The 23911-nt window shown below is 43.2% G+C and overlaps 1 protein-coding gene across 2 annotated transcripts in view; it reads right to left on the bottom strand.

The window, feature by feature from the left end:
- The window catches only part of llgl1 (LLGL scribble cell polarity complex component 1), a 123390-nt gene that overhangs the window by 19688 nt on the left and 79791 nt on the right, over window positions 1-23911 (bottom strand). For both annotated transcript variants that reach the window (XR_014620515.1, XM_084329907.1), the window contains exons 11-17: window positions 22456-22523; window positions 16573-16768; window positions 7753-7857; window positions 6950-7242; window positions 5431-5581; window positions 4563-4701; window positions 3559-3872 (exon numbers count right to left, since the gene is read on the bottom strand). Coding sequence is in view for 1 of the 2 variants with exons in the window: in XM_084329907.1 (XP_084186033.1) it covers window positions 3559-3872; window positions 4563-4701; window positions 5431-5581; window positions 6950-7242; window positions 7753-7857; window positions 16573-16768; window positions 22456-22523 (1266 nt within the window). In the remaining variant the exon portion in view is untranslated. The remainder of the gene's footprint in view (window positions 1-3558; window positions 3873-4562; window positions 4702-5430; window positions 5582-6949; window positions 7243-7752; window positions 7858-16572; window positions 16769-22455; window positions 22524-23911) is intronic.

Genomic DNA, 23911 nt, shown 5'->3' on the forward strand with positions numbered 1-23911 from the left:
TTAACAGTAAAACCTTAGAACATAGGCCTTGTATAACACTTTTTCCTCTTGATTTGTTTTGTATGTTCATTCAATCTTTATGTAATCTCGAAGAATCATTGAGAGCAAGCTCTCGTACAAAAAAGGGAAAACAATATAGAAACAGAAAGTCAATCAATTAAACATTTTAAATAATTTAAAACAACTGCAGATTGTGGTGAAGTGGTTGGCTTAGCTATTAAAGATTTAAACTGACTGAATTAATTGTTTACAGTGCATTGCAAAACATGTTTCTGGAGCACAGAAGCTAAAAGCAGATGTTCCTAATTCAGTGCAAACTCTAGGATCTTTAAGTGTAAGCCAGAGCGAGTATGATATGGTCAGGTATGTGGAAGTAGAAAGACAGATCTAAAGAACGATACAAACAAGATGCCTGAAGCCACACAGTATTACCCTGCATTTATTTATTTTGTTTTGTATAGTTTGCTTCCTCATTCTTTACTTGGACATTCTAATGAATATGACGTGGTATGTATATTGAAACTAATAAAGACAAATGTTAACCCATTCCGTGCCAACCACGAGTATAGTCGGGTTAACTAGCAAACCGTTCCGTGCCAATCGCGAGTATAGTCGGGTTTTAATCATTATTTCTTTTATTAGCGATATCCATACATTTTTATCCATCCAACCTGATGTTATCATTGGGAATGGGTCTGAGCTCGCAAAAGGGCAAATACCGCCGCCTATCGTCTCCCGGATGGTATTGCACATCATTGGATTGGATTGGCTGGGAATGTGCATCGAAAAAATAACTCCAGTCCGGGTTTCCCTTCTCGGGCAAGCAGTATCGTGTTACCACATTGACTGAGGACACTCAGAGCAGCGTCGATTATGTGTTTTGGACTATAACGTTGGATCAATAAACGCGATCGATATTTGGAATGGCGATCAGGAATTGGATTAATCTTTTTGCAGAACATCTGATGTGAGGTAAGGAATTCATGTTACGAATCTTGGGTTAATCAGATGTTCCTATCACCGCCATCGGAGCGCGCGTGTGTGACGTTAGCGCTGAGCAAGTCACGAATAAGCGATTTTTCAGCCCGCTTTTGTATCGTGTATAAGGACACATATACTCTCGATAATCTAGCATTTATTTGAAAACTATTCATAAATCAGCCAAGAAAAGACTAAAGGGCGATTATCGCGTATTTCTCTGGAATTACTAGAAATCTCCAAAACTATACTCGTATTCAAAACGGTATAAAACGGAAATGTACCGATGAAAAAACAATCCGTTTCATACATGTTGAAAGTCATTGATAAGCGACGGGTGTATTAGACCCATAGCCATCATTTTAAGTTTAAGTTTAAGTGTTCGCAAATATCCCCGTCCTCCCATTGAGTAAAGTGCTGGCATAGGAGCCCTAATTTGGTCATATGGGCGTGGCTCTGAATGAGAGAAAAGAAAGTTGAAAACATTAATCTGTGCACTGTACATGTGTTCGTATGTGTACTGTACATGTGTTATTATGTGTACTGTACATAATGTTCTTATGTCTTCAGTGATTCTCTTTCTCTGCAGTGTCTATTAACTATTAACCACCAAAACATGCATGGACTACAACGTATGACATATATCATGGCAGTTAGGGTACATTGTGTATACTGCATCTCGTGTATACTGCACCTTGTGTACACTGCACCTTGTGTATACTGCACATTGTGTACACTGCACCTTGTGTATACTGCACCTTGTGTATACTGCACCTTGTGTATACTGCACATTGTGTATACTGCACCTTGTGTACACTGCACCTTGTGTATACTGCACCTTGTGTATACTGCATTGTGTATACTGCACCTTGTGTACACTGCACCTTGTGTACACTGCACCTTGTGTACACTGCACCTTGTGTATACTGCACCTTGTGTATACTGCACCTTGTGTATACTGCACCTTGTGTATACTGCAGCTTGTGTATACTGCACCTTGTGTATACTGCACCTTGTGTACACTGCACCTTGTGTACACTGCACCTTGTGTACACTGCACCTTGTGTATACTGCACCTTGTGTATACTGTACGCCCAGATTTCCTCAAGGGCATCTGTAACTGAGGGGTACAATTCCCTGACTGTATTGTTAAGTATGGTAATATTAAACCACTACCTCTTGTACTTTAACTTCTGGCCATCCAGTACATGATATAAATATGATGAACACTTTCCCACCTGATGAAACGAAGTCCACACAAATGTACAAATCGAATATTTAATATAGCAAAAGGTATATACAACGTTCACTTGTTTACACTTATGATTTGAAATGCACTTGTATGGCAAATGAGTATTCGTAGGTAAATCAACATTGAATGTCCAATCTCTGGTTACGCAGGGAGTAAGTATACAACCCGGTTCTTTAGGAAACTATAGCGATGGTACCTAAATGATTATAGCTGGATACACTAAGGGGGGGGGGGGGTCCCGCTGGTTGTAAGGCAGTAGGAGGGGGGGGTTAGAGAAGCCGCTGGCGGTATCCCATCTGGCCGACGATTTCTTGGGAGAATTCAAAGTCTTGAACACGGTGCCCACAGAACCTCGGTCCGCAGACGAATACAGCTGGACCCTCTGGTGGACGGTAGCTGCCGGTCCACAACGGAGAGACGTGAGGCGACCTCACTGGTGTAGAGCGCCGTCTCACCTGGAGTCCTCTCCGGGGGGTAGTTCCAACACTCCGCAGTGTTGGCCGTTATCCATGGAATAATCAAAGCACCCAAAGCATAATCCAAGCCGTGGAAGGCTCGCCGTCGTCCGGGTAGAGTAATCCAATGTACAGGTCCAGTCGCCCTGGCCCGGAGCTCCTCGGATGCAAGCACCACTAGTGGTCTGCCCAGCCTGGTTAAGACTCCAGATAACGTCAGGAACGATGGGGGGTACTGATAACTTTATAGCTCTAACCGAACGATGCACCATACATAAATAGACTATTATTAGCTTAATAGAATACGTCCAACTCGACGGTACAGTGCCAAACTATGACAATTCAACTATTAATCCACACGATATCTCAATGCCTATTCTGAGGCCAAGTAGGCCTTACTGCACCACACGTGCGTCGTGGGTGAGGCTTCGCGTCTGTTACTCGGTTGGAGGGTAAAGAACTGGACTAAAAGGAAAGTTCTACTTTACTTGCGCCATATATATATGCGCTGTGAACAAATAGTACCATTCGTATTTCGCCAGACGTATTCCTACGCGGAACCGGGCTTGCCACGACATGTTGGGCGGCACGATTGAACTTGAACCTAGGGGTATGGCTGCTGGCGCCAGGTTCTCGTCCAATGGTAGAATTAACTATTATGGGCTGTTTAGTAGACTAAAGGGATATTCAGTGCATATTGTACAAGGAATATACAGGGGATATCAAACGATATACAAATACTATTTAAATATATATATATAAATAAACATATATATTCGGTTTAATCTGATCCTTCACAACAGCATCAATAAAGGAATATCTTATCTTATCTTCCTGAGGTCAGAGAGTGTCGCAGCACGTGTCCACCCGTACCTTGAGCTGTTCCTCGGAGGCGATCAGTACGGAGTGAGCGTTGGTCATGTCGGGCGCGGCGGCCAGGTCCTGGGACGCCTCGTAGGGGTCCGGTAGCGGCTTCCCCCGGCCGTCCAGCACGCAGATGGACACCACCGGGGCCCGGTGCATCAGCTGGATCTCCTTCCCCAGGACGGCCTCCGCACACGGGCTCCCCTCGCCGGCCCCGCCCCGCTCGCCACCGCGCCCCGCGCCGACCCCCGGCACCTCCAGGGCGTAGGCGTACACGCTGCCGGAGTTGGTGCCCGCCCACAGTGTGGGGCCGTGGTGCGTTCCTGCCGGAGAGAGAGAGAGAAACGAAAATCAATTAGGATTGTAGCGACACTAAAGCTACGATTTATACACGAGCTTGCGCGCCGTCATAGCTGTGAAGCATTGTTGCATGGATCCAACTGGTCTTCCACAAAGTGCCATGCCCGTGTGTCGCCACTAGGGGCAGAGCGGCTAAATGTGAGAATGGATGAGTAGGTGACATTGCTTCACATATAAAGATGGTTTAACTAATGTGTGTCTCTCTCTCTGTCTCTCTCTCTTCTCTTCTTCTTCCTCCCCCCCTCTCTCCCCCTCTCTCTGAACGTGAGATTTTCATACACACACACGTTCATCTACTTTCTTTTGCCCTCCGTCATCAGTGTTTATTTGACACTTCTTCCTTTGCTTAGTCCCACATCTTCACTACCTAAGTAGTTATACCAACATGCACTGCTACTGTACAGTAGATACACTCCTGCCGTTACCCTACTGGTGGCATGACATGGTGGACTCGCTCGCTGGCCAGCTGTCTGTGGCCCAAAAGGAGTCATCCCCCCCCAGGGGTTAATAAAGTATAATGCAACGTTAACTTAATATCAAAGAGACTCTTCCTCTATCACACATTATGCGTGCGAGTGCACCGCAACACACACACACACACACGCAAGATGACACACACACACACACGCAAGGTGACACACACACACACACACCGTCTCGTAGGAAGGTGTCAGCGAAGCAGAGACACCGGACCACCCCAGACAATGAGTCATCAGCTGAGCGCGGTTCAATTCTCCGCTGGACTGGTGCTACGTCCTCCTGTTCCGCTAGCGCTGCGTTGGCCTCCTGGACCTACACACACACACACACAGGCACACACACACACACACAAACACGCACCAATGAAGTTTCACAATGTTAGGTCACCCACCATTTCACAGACCCAGTGGGCCCAGTTAGGAAGGACACTTAAGGAGTGTTGGGAAGCGTCCCATAGTCTCCACGCCCGGCTGTGTTTGTGTTTTACGGTCGCTGCTCCCTGGACCCAAACCTAAATGTTTTTCAGCATCCTACTAATGACTTGTGAAATGATCCGACCAATAAATGATCCTTCTTTGGGCCCTCCCAGGGTCCGTGCCCTGAACCGATGTCCTCGTTACATGCGGTGTGTGTTTTGTGTGTGTGTGTGTGTGTTTGCCTGTGTGTGTGTGTGTGCCTGTGTGTGTGTGTGCAGCTGAAACACCAGTCAGTGGATCTGGGCCATGGACCAGACAAGCCACAGTTTGTATCCTCCAGCTTAGGTCTGCTGTTTGGGAACATTGCTGATTTTAGTACATGATAGAGATGGAAAAAGCTGTGAGGCATTGTTAAAAAAAAAACATTATATTAGACAACCGTTTGCATTCCTTTTGTTACATTCTTTCAACCAAAAGTGTGGAAATCGAATTAGAATTACCAACGATACCCACCCCCCCCACCATAAGCCTTTCACCCCTGTGTGTGTGTGTGTCTGTGTGTCACCTTGCGTGCGTGTGTGTGTGTGTGTGTGTGTGTGTGTGTGTGTGTGTGTGTGTGTGTCACCTTGCTGATGGGGGTGGTGATGGGGCGTTTCTTGCCAGACACTCTGCTCTTGCGGATGCGTCTGAAGCTCTGCCTCAGGGACTTCTTCAGAGACTTCACGCGGGACAGAGGCCCCTCCATGGCCAGCGAGTCGTTAGGGTGCAGGGTGCACCTGTGGGAGGGCAAGGAGTGCGTGAAAAACGGTGTTCATTTAGTCAACGAAAAAATGATGACTAAATATGGTCGTCAACAAAGCTTTTTCCCCCCGACGAAAATGAGACGAAACGTCACGTTAATGGAGATCATGTGACACTAAGGGCCTGCGTCCATTTACCGCATATTTCTGGGCACAAGCGTCTTTTTTCAATTGTTCCCAATGAGGAGGGAGCGTATGCGGCCGCATGCTGCCGCCTATAGGAAATGCGCTGCAGTCGGCTTCTTTTTTCAGCGCCTTTCAGTTTTTTTGTGTGGCAGCACCCAGCGTTTAAAGTTGAACACTTCTGAACTTTTCAGAGCGATGAGCGGAGCGCCTTTTCAGACAACCAATCACAGCCGTGGCGCTCATGACACATTCGTAACCTGACACCGGAGTTGCCTGCCTGCCTACCCACAAGAGACAGGAGCAGTATGAGGGCAAGCGTCTGCTGGTTGGTGGTCATTGCGATTCGTGACAAAGCACAAATAAGCTAATAACTACACGAATACACTAATAAAAAGCAAAGGGCGAACTGTGGTGTCAGGCAATAACTATATATAATATACAATAAAGTGTATTAAAATATGCTATATGTGCAAAACCGTGAGCTTTTAGAAAAAGCTCACGCCAACTTATGACTAAACAAAAAAGACTAAATCGAAACTAAACAAAAAAGACTAAAACGAAACTAAACAAAAGACCAAAAACGAAAATGCTATGGAAAATGGTAGTTGACTAAAACTTGACTAAACAAAAAATAGATAAAGGTGACTAATTATGATGAAAACGAAAAAGAGCATTTGACACATGATTAAGACTAAAATAGCTGACAAAATTAACACTAGTGAGAAAGACATCATTCAACCTCCTTAAAAAGAACAACTAAACATGTGGTCATTTTGCTGCCCTGGTGGTTGATACACTCTGCCCCCTGGTGGTTGATACACTCTGCCCCCTGGTGGTTGAGACACTCTGCCCCCTGGTGGTTGAGACACTTTGCCCCCTGGTGGTTGATACACTCTGCCCCCTGGTGGTTGAGACACTCTGCCCCCTGGTGGTTGAGACACTCTGCCCCCTGGTGGTTGAGACACTCTGCCCCGCCCCAATTGGAGATGTCGGAGTACTTCTTTGAAGCTACTAACAAAGTCCATCTAGGAAAACAAAAAAGAGGTACTCTGACGTCACAGATAGGGGCGGGACAGAGTGTGCAGCAGGGTGAAAATACCAACCACTAGGGCAGCAGAATGACCATAGTTACTCTTTAATAACTGAATCCGATATGTGTGATATGGTCTGTGGAAGTATTTAAAATGATTTAAGGAGTGTGATAGTGCACGTTTCTACCTGGCCAGTACAGCATTTCGTCTGTGGTAGTCAAACAGGCCAAAGCCATGACTCGTCCCAAAGGCGATGAGGTTCCACTCTGCATGCAGCGTAACCGCGGTAACGGAGGCTGGGGGCATGCACTGCACCAGGACCAATGGCTGGAAGCCTGGGGGGAAGGGGGCGGGACTGAGGCGCGGCTCTAGCCTATCGTGGCCTTTCCAGGTGAAGCCCTCCCTGTCCTGAAGCAGGTCGACCACCGAAACGTCCACTGAGTGGTCAGAACGCTCATCACTCAAACCCATAACAATTACCTGGAGGGGGATGAAAGAGAGAGGATCTCTGATGTAATACAGATATACAGTTGTACAGGATATCTACTCTTTTTTTTTATATGTTTTTGTAGATTTTTTTTATTGTTTTTACTACTGGGCAGTCCGGTAGAGAGAGAGAGAGAGAGAGAGGAAGAACGGGAGACAGAGTGGGGGGGAAACATTTGGCAAAGGACGCCGGGTCCGGGAATCGAACCCGGGTCGGCCGCTTCGCGACACACCACGTTACATGGTTCGCCCCAGGATATCGACTCTAATAGACAGTGTCAGAGAGGATCTCAGTAGACAGATATACAGGATCTCTACTGTAATAGACAGACAGACAGGATATACAGTATACTGTAATAGATACAGACAGAGGGGATCTCTAGTCTGTAATAGATAGACAGGATATCTACTGTAATAGACAGACAGTCAGAGAGGATCTCTACTGTATTTGTGTGTGTGTGTGTGTGTGTGTGCGTGCGTGTGTGTGCGTGCGTGTGTGTGTACCTGCCCAGCGGTCCCAGCCACCACCAGCTTGTTGCTGTATTTACACATACTGATCTTCTGGATGCCCAGTCTGGGGTCATCACTGTACGGGTCGAAACAGCCCACCTACACAAAGTCAAGTCAAGTCAAGAGTTTTATTTGTCACGGCATACAAGCATACAGTGAAATGCGGGGGGGTCTTGCCCGCAACGATTGTGCAATAATACAATAATAAGAATAGGATGAGAATAAGACATTTGTGCAATAATACAAGTAATAAGAATAGGACATACAAAAAGCATGGTAAGACATGCTAAGGTCCTGCGATAGTGCAATACACTGTTAGCTACGGATGAGGCACTGGGTCTTATGTACACTACTATACAATGCTATACTATACAATCTACAGTTGTACTATGTGTCCTTATGCTAGCTTGCTATATCCATCTGTTTACTATACAAGAACCACTCCCGTTCTTGTTTTTAAAGTGACCTTTCATTGTGTAAAGTGACCGTTGAGTGTGAGCGTGTGCAGCATGCGTGTGTGTGTTCATGCAGACATGCATGGACACACACACACACCCACACACAGATGCATGTACACACACAGACATGCACACACACACACACACACACAAAAACAACAACCGCACCAAAAAGCAAATACAAAAACTTTATTAATACTGAGAACAACAAATCGAAATGTTATTCGCACCGTTTCAATTCAGGTCTGGACAAGCAATGTGGACCAGACCTCAGAATTACTAAGCCTTCAGTAAGAACACCATCCATCCAAATACAAAATCACTTCATCTAGATACATTCCCTTTGATCTCCATTACCAAATGACATCATACCTAAACCCCCACTAACTCTAGCAGGGAGGTATACAGAGTATGAGGGAACACCATCCAAGCAAAAAGTGTTTCAATACCGTCAACGTTATACCATTGTTGTCTTTTTATTCAAATCACATTATATCTTGTGTGCACTTTGCAGTAGTATGATAATAAATGTGTGATGGAAATCGGATGAATGAAGTACCATCATGACGATTGTGTTACAACAAAACAACATCAAAAAGATGTCACATCACACCGTAATTTTTACTGAAAACAAAATGTTTTTAAAATACTGTCAACAATCTTAAAAATAAGAAATACATGATATTTTGACCATACAGATACCATCACACCTTGCTAACAGATACAGACACCACACCTTCCTAACAGATACTCCATAAGGCCCTGTGACAGAATAGCACCCAACCCTAGGATGAGAGGTTTCCAGTATTCCCTCAGGACAGCCTGTCCTACAAGACATCACCTTTAGAATACCCTCAGGACATCACCTCTAGAATACCCTCAGGACATCACCTCTAGAATACCCTCAGGACAGCCTGTCCTACAAGACATCACCTCTAGAATACCCTCATGACATCACCTCTAGAATACCCTCATGACATCACCTCTAGAATACCCTCAGGACATCACCTCTAGAATACCCTCAGGACATCACCTCTAGAATACCCTCAGGACATCACCTCTAGAATACCCTCAGGACATCACCTCTAGAATACCCTCAGGACATCACCTTTAGAATACCCTCAGGACATCACCTCTAGAATACCCTCAGGACATCACCTTTAGAATACCCTCAGGACATCACCTCTAGAATACCCTCAGGACACCACCTCTAGAATACCCTCAGGACAGCCTGTCCTACAAGACACCACCTCTAGAATACCCTCAGGACAGCCTGTCCTACAAGACACCACCTCTAGAATACCAACAGACTCTAGAGAGGGACATGAATGTCAGAATAACTCCTGGAACACTGTTTCTCCATCATCAAACATTCCATGTATCACTCTGCAGGATGCCAGGACAAGCCCCTACTTACGCGCGCGCACGCACGCACACACACGGCTGATGAAGAAATCTTCAAACATTATATGCATCACTCTACCACGATAATCGCTTCCTCATTCATATTCCCACACACACACACACGTGATAGAGAAAGCTCTACCCTCGAACATTCTACCCATCTCCCCACTCAAAAACAGGATAACCCCTTCTTCCCTCACACACAGTAGGAATTCCGACAGAGCCACTCTCATATGGGAGCTGTGTCTTGGCAAAACAAGAACTAGGAGGGCTGGGCTGTGAGCCGTCTGGTTTTCATTACACACAGAGAGAGAGAGCGAGAGAGAGAGCGAGAGAGAGAGAGAGAGAGAGACAGAGACACAGAGAGAGCGAGACACAGAGAGAGCAAGACACAGAGAGCGAGAGAGAGAGACACAGAGAGAGAGAGACACAGAGAGAGAGAGAGAGAGAGCGAGAGAGGAAGGCTCCTCATCACATGCAAGGGCTGCATTCCAGAACATACAACTCAGTTGTTACCCCGGGTTACAAGAGGAAAGGTAGGGGGGGGGATAAAGAGAGAGATTAGAGATTACAAGAGGAAGGGTAGGGGAGAGAGAGAGATGGCGGGGGAATTATAAAAGAAGTGAGAAAACAGGTCTAATAGCATTGGGGGGGGGGGGGGGGTGTGCGCATGTGTGTGTATAACTGTGTGTGTGTGTATAGCATGTGTGGACATCAAAATAGCCCATATTTCTGCTGTAAAATGTGAAGTGCATCACTGAAGACCGGTTCACTCTCTATAAAATGATTTAACCCTGAACCTAGGGCTGAGCGATTAGGGTGGCCTAAACTAATTCATGATGCAGCCGTTTCAAAATGAACATTTCAAAATGTTTTAGGCATACAAGAGCTCTATGGGAACTCCCACTTCTCGCCATGGGTCAACAGTGCAATCATTATACAGAATAATATTCATATTCATATCCATCACCTTTTGCATATGTGTAGATACTATATCTGTATCTGTACATATCCCTTACCTACTCTACTACACTGCTGGCCAGTATGACTACGACAATACTGTCTTTATACCTGTATCACTGTGTGCATATTGGTATTACAACTCTGTACATACATCGTAGCACTACACTCAGTAGTAGGGCTGCACGATTCTTGCTAAAATGTGAATCATGATTTTTTTCTTCTCCCTAAGAATTGAGATCACGATTCTCTCACAGAATTCTTATTTTTTCAATAAAAACATTTATTGCACTCTTTCTTAAACAGACAACATAACATATATGAAAGTGCTTGACTTAAACTTAAAAGTCTCTTGTAACATACAAAATAACTTTAGTCTTTTTTCCTCTCTTACGCCCGTGCGTGGGACGTACGTGCGTGCATCGCGGCACTCGTCAGTCAGCTCAGGGCGTCATTAGACAAGCGTGCGTCATTTTACACACATTAGAAAAACGTTTCTACAAAACTCACTTTTATAAACTTTGGACTGTATGACTATAAGACTTCAGGCTATGGAACCGTTGTGTTGTCCAGCTCCTACCTCTCATCTGGAACCCAAAAACAGGAATCTGGCAACAAGTCAACACAAAAGTAAGAAAATATATTGAATGATGAATCAATAGCGCGTTTTGCTTTACATCGTGTAAGTTAAGTGTGATAGATATCGCAACTGGGATTGTTCCGAAGCAGATAAGTCAACATGTGAATGCAGCGTGACGTGAATGCATAGGGGAATAGGAGCGAGTGTTTTAATGCAACTGATCTCCATTTTGACGCAAATGCAAATACATCAGAATTGTCGCCATTTAGAAATGAGATCGCATAAGTCTATGAATCGAGATCACGATTTATTTACGATTAATCGTGCAGCCCTACTCAGTAGTAATTTATATATGTTATACCCAGTAAATCACCTGTACATTGTATATTACTACATTTGCACTCTGGTTGGATGCCAAACTTATTTTCATTGTACTGTACTTGTGCAGTATAATGACAATATATTTTAATCTAATCTAACATTGTGCCAAGCGTATACAGCTATATCATAACACAGTGGCTTGACAGTAAGTCTGTAGTAGCTAATGGTCAGCGGTTCTGTGTGTCCAGCCGGTGTGTATATCAACCAGCCCTACATGAAGCCTGCCTCAGGTCCCTGAGATCAGACGCAGATGTGATGAAGACGAGCCGGAACAAAGAAACAGGAATGTTTTCAATCAAAATTAATGAAAGTGTTGTGTCCCCAACAGAAACCTGGAGGGGAAGGGGAAAAAGTAGGGATGTCCGATATTATCGGCCTACTGATATTATCGGCTGATATTGGCATTAAAATGTAATATCGGAAATTATCGGTTACATTTTTTTTTCTTTTTACATTTATTTAACCTTTATTTACCCAGGCAAGCAAGTACCGGTAAGAACAAATTCTTATTTTATTTATTGTGAAAAGTATGCAAAATGTTGTGTTTTTGGGGGAGAAACCCCGCATATATCGGTATCGGTTGATATCGGTATCGGAAATTAAGAGTTGGACAATATCGGATATCGGTAAAAAAGCCAATATCGAACATCCCTAGAAAAAAGAGGGAGAGAAAACAATAGAAAGAAAAAGTGGGAGATTTACCCTAGAGTACTAAAACCACACCAAAACACCAAAAGACACGTGTTAGTAATATGTCAGATATCAAAGCGAAGCCACATCGTCTCCTGAATTTTATGTCACAAATGAGCATGTTCTCACTCATGTCTCAATTGAAAAAAAATATATATCTCAATCATTTGTGCCCAATGACCAAAAACCAATGATGTCAATGTCTGTACTGTACAGTAAAAGCAATAGATCACATTGGACCTTGGTATAAGTGTCAGATTCAGGATATGTACTGTACAGTAAAAGCAATAGATCACATTGGACCTTGGTATAAGTGTCTGATTCAGGATATGTGCTGTACAGTAAAAGCAATAGATCACACTGGACCTTGGTATAAGTGTCAGATTCAGGATATGTGCTGTACAGTAAAAGCAATAGATCACACTGGACCTTGGTATAAGTGTCAGATTCAGGATCTGTGCTGTACAGTAAAAGCAATAGATCACATTGGACCTTGGTATAAGTGTCAGATTCAGGATATGTGCTGTACAGTAAAAGCAATTCACACTGGACCTTGGTATAAGTGTCAGATTCAGGATCTGTACTGTACAGTAAAAGCAATAGATCACATTGGACCTTGGTATAAGTGTCAGATTCAGGATATGTGCTGTACAGTAAAAGCAATAGATCACACTGGACCTTGGTATAAGTGTCAAGATTCAGGATCTGTGCTGTACAGTAAAAGCAAAAGATCACATTGGACCTTGGTATAAGTGTCAGATTCAGGATATGTGCTGTACAGTAAAAGCAATTCACACTGGACCTTGGTATAAGTGTCAGATTCAGGATCTGTGCTGTACAGTAAAAGCAATAGATCACATTGGACCTTGGTATGTGTGTCAGATCCAGGATCTGTGTTGGCAGCATCCAGACAACTGCTTCAGGTCACTGGGATCAGACACGGATGAGATGAAGACAACAGGGCGAAAAGCCGGAACAGGGAAACGGGAATGTTGTCAATAAGAATTAATGACAGTTTTGTTTCCCTAAATATGAAATCTGAGGGAAGACGGAAAAAAGGAAAAAAAATAAAGAAAGAGAAAGAAAAAACAATAGGGGAAAAAAACAGGAAAGAATCCTCAGACTCTTGTTCCTGGTGGTGTTGGTTACTAGGGTTACAGTAATTCTCATATTCTTTGTTTAAGAAGTTCACTGAAGCAAGCCGCAGCTATTTAGGGCCGTGTCAATCTCTGCCAGTGAATACAATTTGACAATACCCAGAGTTATGAGCCTGGCCGTAATCCCCAGACTTTGAGAACCTCGTCCAAACACAGATTCGCTTTAATTAAACGTTCATCTGGGACACGGGCATTCAAAAATCCCTTAGATCTCTAGAACCCGCTCATATAATACCCCAAACCACCGTGAGCTGTATGCTGCCTCTCTGAGCGGCCAAAGTGTCTCACTGAAACTATTCATCCAAGCACCACGCATCACTTAAAAGCCCCCGTCACAATCCCTGTACAATGACCAATTAGTGCCCAACCAGTCCAGGCCAGACCGGACCATACCCTCAAAACAATGGAAGTCACATCAAGAGTGCTGAGTCAGTTTATTGTAAATTCTAAGCTGAGCAAAACAAACACCAGCACACACTCTTAACAGTGGTCGGCTCACATTCCCCCCGTCTCTACCCCCCAACAGAACCCAACAGAACCCCTTACATGGAACATTACCCCCCTGATACCAATATGTCAAGACGACGACAAGACAATGGAAATGTACCATCCGGTCTCATTACTTACCAAGAACAAATTAGGGACATGAATATATGTCAGGCTGATACCAGGCTAGAACATGGCACTGTGTGGATGATTTACCCAGAAACCAATACCAGGCTAGAACATGGCACTGTGTGGATGATTTACCCAGAAACCAATACCAGGCTAGAACATGGCACTGTGTGGATGATTTACCCGGAGTACTGAAACAGACTGTAGTAGTAATGTTAGTATGTCAGACATCCAAGCGAAGCCACTTTGTCTCCTGTATTTGTGTCACAAAGGAGCATGCATGTTAAAGACGTCTCGAATGGAGGAAGACTGCATAATATATCTCAATCATGAGTGTCCAATGACCAAAGACTGATGATCAACGTCTGCGCCGTACAGTAAAAGCAATAGATCACATTGGACCTTGGTATGTATAAGTATTCAGAAGCTGTGTTGGCAGTGAAAAAGACATAAAACAAATACAGCCCTGGTTCCAACGCTGACGTTACCCCCGCTACCCCCCCTGCTGACGAGAAAGAAAGAAAGAGAGAAACTAGGCTAAATGTTCATCTGAGCAGAACACGATCACCAAAAGCCGATACCAGCTGTGGTTAAGTTCATGCTGTATGCATGATGGAACGACCACACTAAGCAGCTACGCTCCAGATCACTTATATATACATATATTATGAAAAGACGGAACGTTTCACTCCCATGGGCTTCACCAGTGTCAAGTCAGTCAACATACCAACGTATCAAGTGGAATCCTCCTTAATCCTGTCTGTGTACTGTCCACTTAGTTCAGTTTATTAAACTAAGTTAAGTGTAAATGTCTAAGCAGAACAAAGCTATTAAAAGTTAATCAGGCGGGTTAGTTGATAGTGTTAACCAGAGCAGAATCGGACAGGTTAGTTGACGGTATTAACCAGAGCAGAACACGGCCATTAAAAGACATTCAGACTGTGGTTTTACTTCATAGTCAGGTTTTTATAAAGGGGAACACAATAGGGCGTTGCCTGTCTGAACACCAAACATATGACAACAATCAGAGGGGAATTAGGACACAGATGTTGCTGGGAGAGAGAGTGGGAGAAAGAGAGTAGGGGAGAGAGAGTGGGAGAGAGAGTGGGAGAGAGAGTGTGAGATAGTGGGGGAGAGAGAGAGAGTGTGAGAGAGAGTGGGGGAGAGAGAGAGAGAGAGTATGTATATGTATGTCTCGGTCCGTCTGCCTCAGCTATACAGATCGTTTTCATTCCCACGACTAGTGAAATGAGAACCCAGTCTGATCTCCAGAGGAGGTTCAACTTGTGTTCAACCCTCTCTCTCCTGCTTGCAGATGTGTGAGACGGGAACACGTTGAGTGTTGAATGTGTGTGTGTGTGACTGCGTGCCTGAGTGACTGAATATATGAGTGAGTGACTGAATACATGAGTGAGTGAGTGAATGCATGCATGAGTGAATGCATGAATGAGTGAGTGCATGAGTGAGTGAGTGAGTGAGTGAGTGAGTGAGTGAGTGAGTGAGTGAGTGAGTGAGTGAGTGAGTGACTGAATGAGTGAGTGACTGAATGCATGAGTGAGTGAGTGCATGAGTGAGTGAATGAGTGAGTGAGTAAGTGAGTGACTGAATGCGTGAGTGAGTGAGTTACTGATTGAGTGAGTGAGTTACTATCTGAGTGAGTGGGTTTGTGAGTGAGTGAGTGAGTTACTGAGTGAGTGAATTCATGAATGAGAATGTGAGTGACTGAATGTAAGAGTGAGTGAGTGAGTGAGTGGGTGAGTGAGTTACTATCTGAGTGAGTGGGTTTGTGAGTGAGTTACTGATTGAGTGAGTGAGTTACTGACTGAGTGAGTGTGTTTGTGAGTGAGTGAGTGAGTGAGTGAGTGAGTGAGTGAGTGAGTGAGTGAGTGAGTGAGTGAGTGAGTGAATTCATGAATGAGAGTGACTAAATGTAAGAGTGAGTGAGTGAGTGAGTGAGTGAGTGAGTGAGTGAGTGAGTGAGTGAGTGAGTTACTGGGTGAGTGAGTGAGTGAGTTACTGAGTGAGTGAGTGAGTGAATTCATGAATGAGAATGTGACTGACTGAATGTAAGAGTGAGTGAGTGAGTTACTGAGTGAGTGAGTGAGTGAGTGAGTGAGTGAATTCATGAATGAGAATGTGAGTGACTGAATGTAAGAGTGAGTGAGTGAGTTACTGAGTGAGTGAGTGAGTGAGTTACTGAGTGAGTGAGTGAGTTACTGAGTGAGTGAGTGAGTGAGTGAGTTACTGAGTGAGTGAGTGAGTTACTGAGTGAGTGAGTGAGTTACTGAGTGAGTGAGTGAGTTACTGAGTGAGTGAGTGAGTGAGTGACTGATTGTAAGAGTGAGTGAGTGAGTTACTGAGTGAGTTACTGAGTGAGTGAGTGAGTTACTGAGTGCATGCGTGAGTTACTGCGTGAGTGAGTGAGTGAGTTACTGAGTGAGTGAGTGAGTGCGTTACTGAGTGAGTGAGTGAGTTACTGAGTGAGTGAGTGAGTGCGTTACTGAGTGAGTGAGTGAGTGAGTTACTGAGTGAGTGAGTGAGTGAGTGAGTGAGTCTAGTCTGTCCTTACCTTCCTGAACGGTGGCCACTCCTCCTCCTGTTGTGCGTCGGGGTCGTTGCTAGGGTCCTGGGGGTCGTTGCTAGGGTCCTGGGGGTCGTCACTAGGGTCACAGTCTGTGTGGAAGACGCTGGCGGTGCTGAGTTTGTAGAGCGGAGTCAGAGCGACGCCCGACGCATCCCAGAAGCGCACCGTGCCGTCCTCGTGTCTGTCACATTAAAACACATGTTCAATCACATATCCCTACTGGAAGCAATAACCAACAAGGTTTTTGTCAGATGTGTTTACCCATAATCCTCTGTGTTGATTGAACATGTTATTAACAGAATGGGTACAATACAGTACGGCTCAATACACACAATTGTTAAGGGGATGCAGACCAGAGAAAGACTTTCGTCTTGTTTACATCAGGGTCCCCCATTTTCAATTCATCATAACATATATGACATACATGACATACAGATAGACAGATGCGCGTGTGTGTGTGTGTGTGTGTGTGCGCGCATGTCTGCGTGTGTGTGTGATGTGTGTGTGCATGTGTGTGTGCACGTGTGTATGTGTGAGTGTGCGTGTGTGTGTGCATGTGTGTGTGCAGGTGTATGTGTGATGTGTGTGTGCGTGCATGTGTGTGTGTGCGTGTGTATGTGTGATGTGTGTGTATGTGGGGTCCTACTAATCACCCCAAAGTACCAGAAAATACCAGAAACTACCCCAAAATACCAGAAACTACCCCAAAATACCAGAAAATACCAGAAAATAACAGAAACTACCCCAAAATACCCCAAAGTATACCCCAAAATACCAGAAACTACCCCAAAGTATACCCCAAAATACCAGAAACGACCCCAAAATACCAGAAAATACCAGAAACTACCCCAAAATACCCCAAAGTATACCCCAAAATACCAGAAAAGACCCCAAAATACCCCAAAGTATACCCCAAAATACCAGAAACGACCCCAAAATACCAGAAAATACCCCAAAGTATACCCCAAAATACCAGAAAATACCCTAAAATACCCCAAAGTACCCCAAAGTATACCCCAAAATACCAGAAACTACCCCAAAATACCAGAAAATACCCCAAAGTATACCCCAAACTACCCCAAAATACCAGAAAATACCCCAAAGTATACCCCAAAATACCAGAAACTACCCCAAAACACCAGAAAATACCCCAAAATACACCAAAGTATACCCCAAAATACCAGAAACTACCCCAACATACCCCAAAGTATACCCCAAAGTACCAGAAAATACCCCCAAAATACAGTATTGTATATTTGCATATCTTGTATGTCACAAATGTAACAGTACTGTATATCTGTATGTCATGTATGTCATAAATGTCATGATTAGATTAGATTAGATGATTAGATTAGATTTTTATATCTGTATCTGTATGTTGTGTATGTCATAAATGTCATTAATGAATTGAAAATGGGGGATCCTGATGTAAACAAGACGAAAGTCTTTCTCTGGTCTGCATCCCCTTAACAATTGTGTGTATCGAGTTGTTATTTTGGGGTATACTTTGGTGTATTTTGGGGTATTTTCTGGTATTTTGGGGTATTTTCTGGTATTTTGGGGTATTTTGGGGTAGTTTCTGTTATTTTGGGGTATACTTTGGGGTAGTTTCTGGTATTTTGGGGTAGTTTCTGGTATTTTGGTGTATACTTTGGGGTAGTTTGGGGTAGTTTCTGGTATTTTCTGGTATTTTGGGGTAGTTTCTGGTATTTTGGGGTATACTTTGGGGTAGTTTCTGGTATTTTGGGGTAGTTTCTGGTATTTTGGGGTATACTTTGGGGTATTTTGGGGTAGTTTCTAGTATTTTGGGGTAGTTTCTGGTATTTTGGGGTATACTTTGGGGTAGTTTCTGGTATTTTCTGGTATTTTGGGGTAGTTTCTGGTATTTGGGGGTATACTTTGGGGTATTTTGGGGTAGTTTCTGGTATTTTGGGGTAGTTTCTGGTATTTTGGGGTATACTTTGGGGTATTTTCTGGTATTTTGGGGTAGTTTCTGTTATTTTGGGGTATACTTTGGGATATTTTCTGGTATTTTGGGGTAGTTTCTGGTATATTCTGGTATTTTGGGCTAGTTTCTGGTATTTTGGGGTATACTTTGGGGTATTTTGGGGTAGTTTCTGGTATTTTGGGGTAGTTTCTGGTATTTTGGGGTATATTTGGGGTATTTTGGGGTAGTTTCTGGTATTTTCTGGTATTTTCTGGTACTTTGGGGTGATTAGTAGGACCCTGTATGGGTGATGTGTGTGTCTCAAGAATCCTCCTGGAAATGAAACAGACTGAACTAAACAGCAGGCTGGCATCTCTGCAGCTGATCATTCAGTCTCACATTCTATGCATCATAATCATAATCCTCTATGCAACGACCAGGAAGGGAATTGACATAACGACTAAATTGGGGATGGGAGAACAATTATAGAAAGACAAACAAAAAAAAAACAAAAAAAGGGAAAAAAGGTACATAATATACATTATGTTATAGCCATAAGTAATATATTTACTTATTGTATAAGTAATATATTTACATTTTGTATTGGCGAAAGTCCAAAACAAACAAACGGGGAGTCGAACTAATAATGATTGTGGTCGCGGGCGAGTGCGCTCACCACAAGACTAAACACCCACCCACCCTGATGCAAACACAGCAGTACTATGATGATGAATTGTTTTAACGTTTAATGGTTACGGTTAAGATAGAAAGTTAAGGTTATGGTTATAATACTAATACTCATTTTATTTATAGTTTGTGGAAGATAATCCCGAAAAATAAAAAAGTATATCTAGAAGTCAGATGATTGACAGGGGCTGGCAGTGAGCTGGGTAGTGTAGTTTTTCTAAATTCGAAATGCCCTGAGATTTCTATAATCTTATATTTCACTAATAACAGTTAAAATCATTGATAAACAAACGTAATGCTGAAAATATACTGCTGTTTTGACAGGGTTAGGGTATTTAATCTTGGCTACATTTGGAGAAAAAAAACACAACATTAATTCAGATGGATTTATGGTGTGATGTCATTGTGCGTTCGGTACCGGACCCCTCAGGCTTAAGAGAGCCAGACGGTGTGATTTAGTTCCATCTCTGCTGTAACAGGTAGCCAGACGGTGTGATTTAGTTCCATCTCTGCTGTAATAGGTAGCCAGACGGTGTGATTTAGTTCCATCTCTGCTGTAATAGGTAGCCAGACGGTGTGATTTAGTTCCATCTCTGCTGTAATAGGTAGCCAGACGGTGTGATTTAGTTCCATCTCTGCTGTAACAGGTAGCCAGACGGTGTGATTTAGTTCCATCTCTGATGTAACAGGTAGCCAGACGCGGTGTGATTTAGTTCCATCTCTGCTGTAACAGGTAGCCAGACAGTGATTTAGTTCCATCTCTGCTGTAATAGGTAGCCAGACGGTGTGATTTAGTTCCATCTCTGATGTAATAGGTAGCCAGACGGTGTAATTTAGTTCCATCTCTGCTGTAACAAGTAGCCAGACGGTGTGATTTAGTTCCATCTCTGCTGTAACAGGTAGCCAGACAGTGTGATTTAGTTGCATCTCTGCTGTAACAGGTAGCCAGACAGTGTGATTTAGTTGCATCTCTGCTGTAACAGGTAGCCAGACAGTGTGATTTCGTTGCATCCCAGCTGTAACAGGTAGCCAAGACAGTGTGGTTTAGTTCCATCTCAGCTGTAACAGGTAGCCAGACAGTGTGATTTAGTTACATCTCTGATGTAATAGGTAGCCAGACAGTGTGATTTAGTTCCATCTCTGCTGTCATAGGTACCCAGACCAGCGTTTCCGTTAGCCGGTAATTACCGGTATTTGACCGGCAAAATCTGTTGAAGTCCGACATATTTAATCTCTCCGGTCTTAATGTCCGGTGAAAATAATTCCCAGAGTCTAAGCACAATTTGATTATTTGAATTGTATTAAAATAGGCTAAAATTAAATAGCCTATGCGATGAACGAAACAATCATTACATTTGTTTCATCGTTGCTTCTAATAATGACAACGACGTTGTCAGCGAGAGCTTAGTGCTGGGTGTGCGAACTTTTGTGAAGCTGCAGATCCGGAGCAGCACAGTGCAGTACTCCAGCAGTACTCCAATTCAGCCATTTGCAATTCAATGTTGGGTGGGGTGCGCTGCTGTGCGGTCCCCAGAAAAGAGCCAATAACAGCTAAATCTGCTGCTCTGCATCGACATACTCTCGCAAATAAGTCATTGGGAGGTGGAGAGAGAGAGTCGTCACGCAAAACCACGATAATGTTGCCGTCTCTCTGCCAAATTTCTCAGTTCTTCGCTTGACATAATTAATACAAATGTCCAATATAACGGAATTCGTTAGCTCATAAAAATGTGATTATAACAGACTGTTGTTTATTAATGTCGGGCGACTGCCCACAGACACCTATTTGATTTAAAGTCGGCAGCAGCACGAGTCTCGGGACTTATTTTATTTGGAATATAATGACTTTATACGCAAAAGTAGCCTAGTTTTAAGTAAAAATATTATAAATCTACATGCCTTGATGATGTCATTCTTTTGTTTTGTTGTCATTTTTTTTTTTTTTTTTTTTTATTTGAAGTCTTTATTTCGAACATGCAATGAATACAACAAACAATAACAAAAAAGAAAAACAACTCAATCTGCATGTTCGAAAAGGAGTAGGAAGAAGTATACACTTATTTAATCCTACCCCTTTTCCACTACTCAAATGAGTGTACTATTTTAAACATAAAAAAGAAAAGAAAAGAAAAGAAAAAAAAAATATATATATATGCAAAACAAAAACTATATATGTATAAAATAAAATAAAATAGAAACAAAATAAAAATGTAAACACCTGTGAATATCAAGTCCCTTCTTCATCCCTGTACCTTGTGAACATAATTTCCTTATACATCAGTTTGAATTGTCTCATGTTTGGACATTGCCTTAACACCACATTAAGACTGTTCCACAGTTTCACTCCACATATTGAGATGCAGTGTTTTCTCATGGTAGTGCGTACGTTTAGCACCTTTAAATTGTGTTCTCCCCTCAGATTATAACCCCCCTCCCTATCAAAGAACAATTCTTGAATGTTTCTTGGAAGTGCATGACTTTTTGCTTTATACATTAATTGTGCCGTTTTAAATTCCACAAGATCATTTAACTTCAATGTCTTTGACTCCAGAAACAATATGTTAGTGTGATCACGATAACCTGCAATGTGAACTATCCTTATGGCCCTTTTTTGGAGTATAAAAAGTGGTTGTAGTGTAGACTTATAATTGTTTCCCCAGACTTCAGCAAAGTAATTTCATTCTTTTGCCTATCAATTGTTTTTAAGCTCAATAAACTCTGACCGGAATTTCTCTCATTTGACCGGTAGATTGAAATCTACCGGACACTGAGGCCGGCAACAATTTTTTCTAACGGAAACCCTGACCCAGACAGTGTGATTTAGTTCCATCTCTGCTGTAACAGGTAGCCAGACAGTGTGATTTAGTTGCATCTCAGCTGTAACAGGTAGCCAGACAGTGTGATTTAGTTCCATCTCTGCTGTAACAGGTAGCCAGACAGTGTGATTTAGTTCCATCTCTGCTGTAACAGGTAGCCAGACAGTGTGATTTAGTTCCATCTCTGCTGTAACAGGTAGCCAGACAGTGTGATTTAGTTCCATCTCTGCTGTAACAGGTAGCCAGACGGTGTGATTTAGTTCCATCTCTGCTGTAACAGGTAGCCAGACAGTGTAGTGGAGAAGAGGCTGAGCCATAGATATCCTAAAAGCATGTTGAAGCTCTGTAATATTTTAAACCTACAGTACGTACAAGTGATTTGATCTGCAGATTCAAATAAAGTATTTAAAATGTGCATGTGTGTGTGTGTGTGTTTACCCAGTCAGCAGCAGCTCCTGTTGTTTGGCTGGGGGTGCCACGTTCTTTCCTCCACATATGGGCCAACTCTACAGACAGACAGGCAGACAGACAAGACAGCGGAGAGGAATTTTAAGACCACGACTGAAGATTGGCCTCCGTGATGGTGTACCTTTTAACAGCCCCCATCTCTTCTGAAGGCAACCTTGTTGTTCTCTACCACTTGTACAAGCTGTCCATGTATCATCACCTTAGGATCACTTCCCAAGGCGACACTTCAGGAACCCTTGGCCTCTGTCATGACCCCATCCCGCCGGCCCCCACACACACACACACACACACACACTCCACACGTCTACCGGTCTGTCTACTCTGTTCTGGTGCCAACCTCACACAGGCATGATATACGAGCGTACCAGCTGTGTGTGCGTGTGTGTGTGTGTGTGTGTGTGTGTGTGTTGTGTTCTCCCCAGTCCAATCTGCCTCTGATCAGGCTGCAAAGCCTTTAACCACCTACACCTGCTGCTAAAGCTAACAGGCCTCTAGCAGACTAACAGTTGATAATGGCTGAGACCTGGGTAATTCCTCGACAGACTAGCGCCCAATTCTACCATGTGAAGAAATATTTTAATAAATTGAATTCTCATTATTATTTAAATATCTAATAATTGATTTACATTAAGTCCATCGTTCCCATCTTCCGGGCAACTTAATGTATCGCGTAATTTCAACGTGGAAATAAGGAATATCAAAATAAAAGCACACGTTGTTGAACTTGATCATGCATATTTATTAGAACATTTAATTACAGCACTATGTAATATCAATACACATTTATGAAACGAGGCATATTTAGCCAAAATATGTTGCCAGAACATAACATTTATTTTTTTACTTGCCAATGCGCACCTGTCACCTACCCACGACCCCACTTTGGGTCACGACCCGTAGTTTGAGAACCGCTGACATACAGTATGGATACATTGAGACGGTCAGTTACATCTGGCAGTGTTCCGATACTAAGCTAAATATAAAAGACCTTGTGATCTATCTATGGTTCTAATACTGATTATATCCCTGTGTGTGTGTGTGTGTGTGTGGGGGGGGGGGGAGGTTCTGAATTGCTGAATGAAGGTGAATTCTATCCCTCTGTGTGCATGTGCGTGTGTGTGTGTGCACGCGTGTGCATGTGTGTGTGCATGCGTGGACACTGTTTAGTGTCAGCAGTTATTGGAAGTTGCATGGTGTGGATAGAGCTTGCTAGAACATATCTGGGCTGTAGTTATAGAATTTCCCTCTGCACTTCAGAATTCGCTGAAACTTGTAATCACACACCAAGCACAACTACTCGATGGTTGAACGCAAAAAAAGCAGAACTCACCCCAGCTTGGTAAACTAAACATTGAATCTTATCACTCCATCTGTTGTTCAAAAACGCTCCCATCATCTTCTTCTGATGAATTTTCAACAAATGTGT

This window comes from Notolepis coatsorum, assembly GCF_963971535.1.
Source record: "Notolepis coatsorum genome assembly, chromosome: 14".
Lineage (NCBI taxonomy): Eukaryota > Metazoa > Chordata > Actinopteri > Aulopiformes > Paralepididae > Notolepis > Notolepis coatsorum.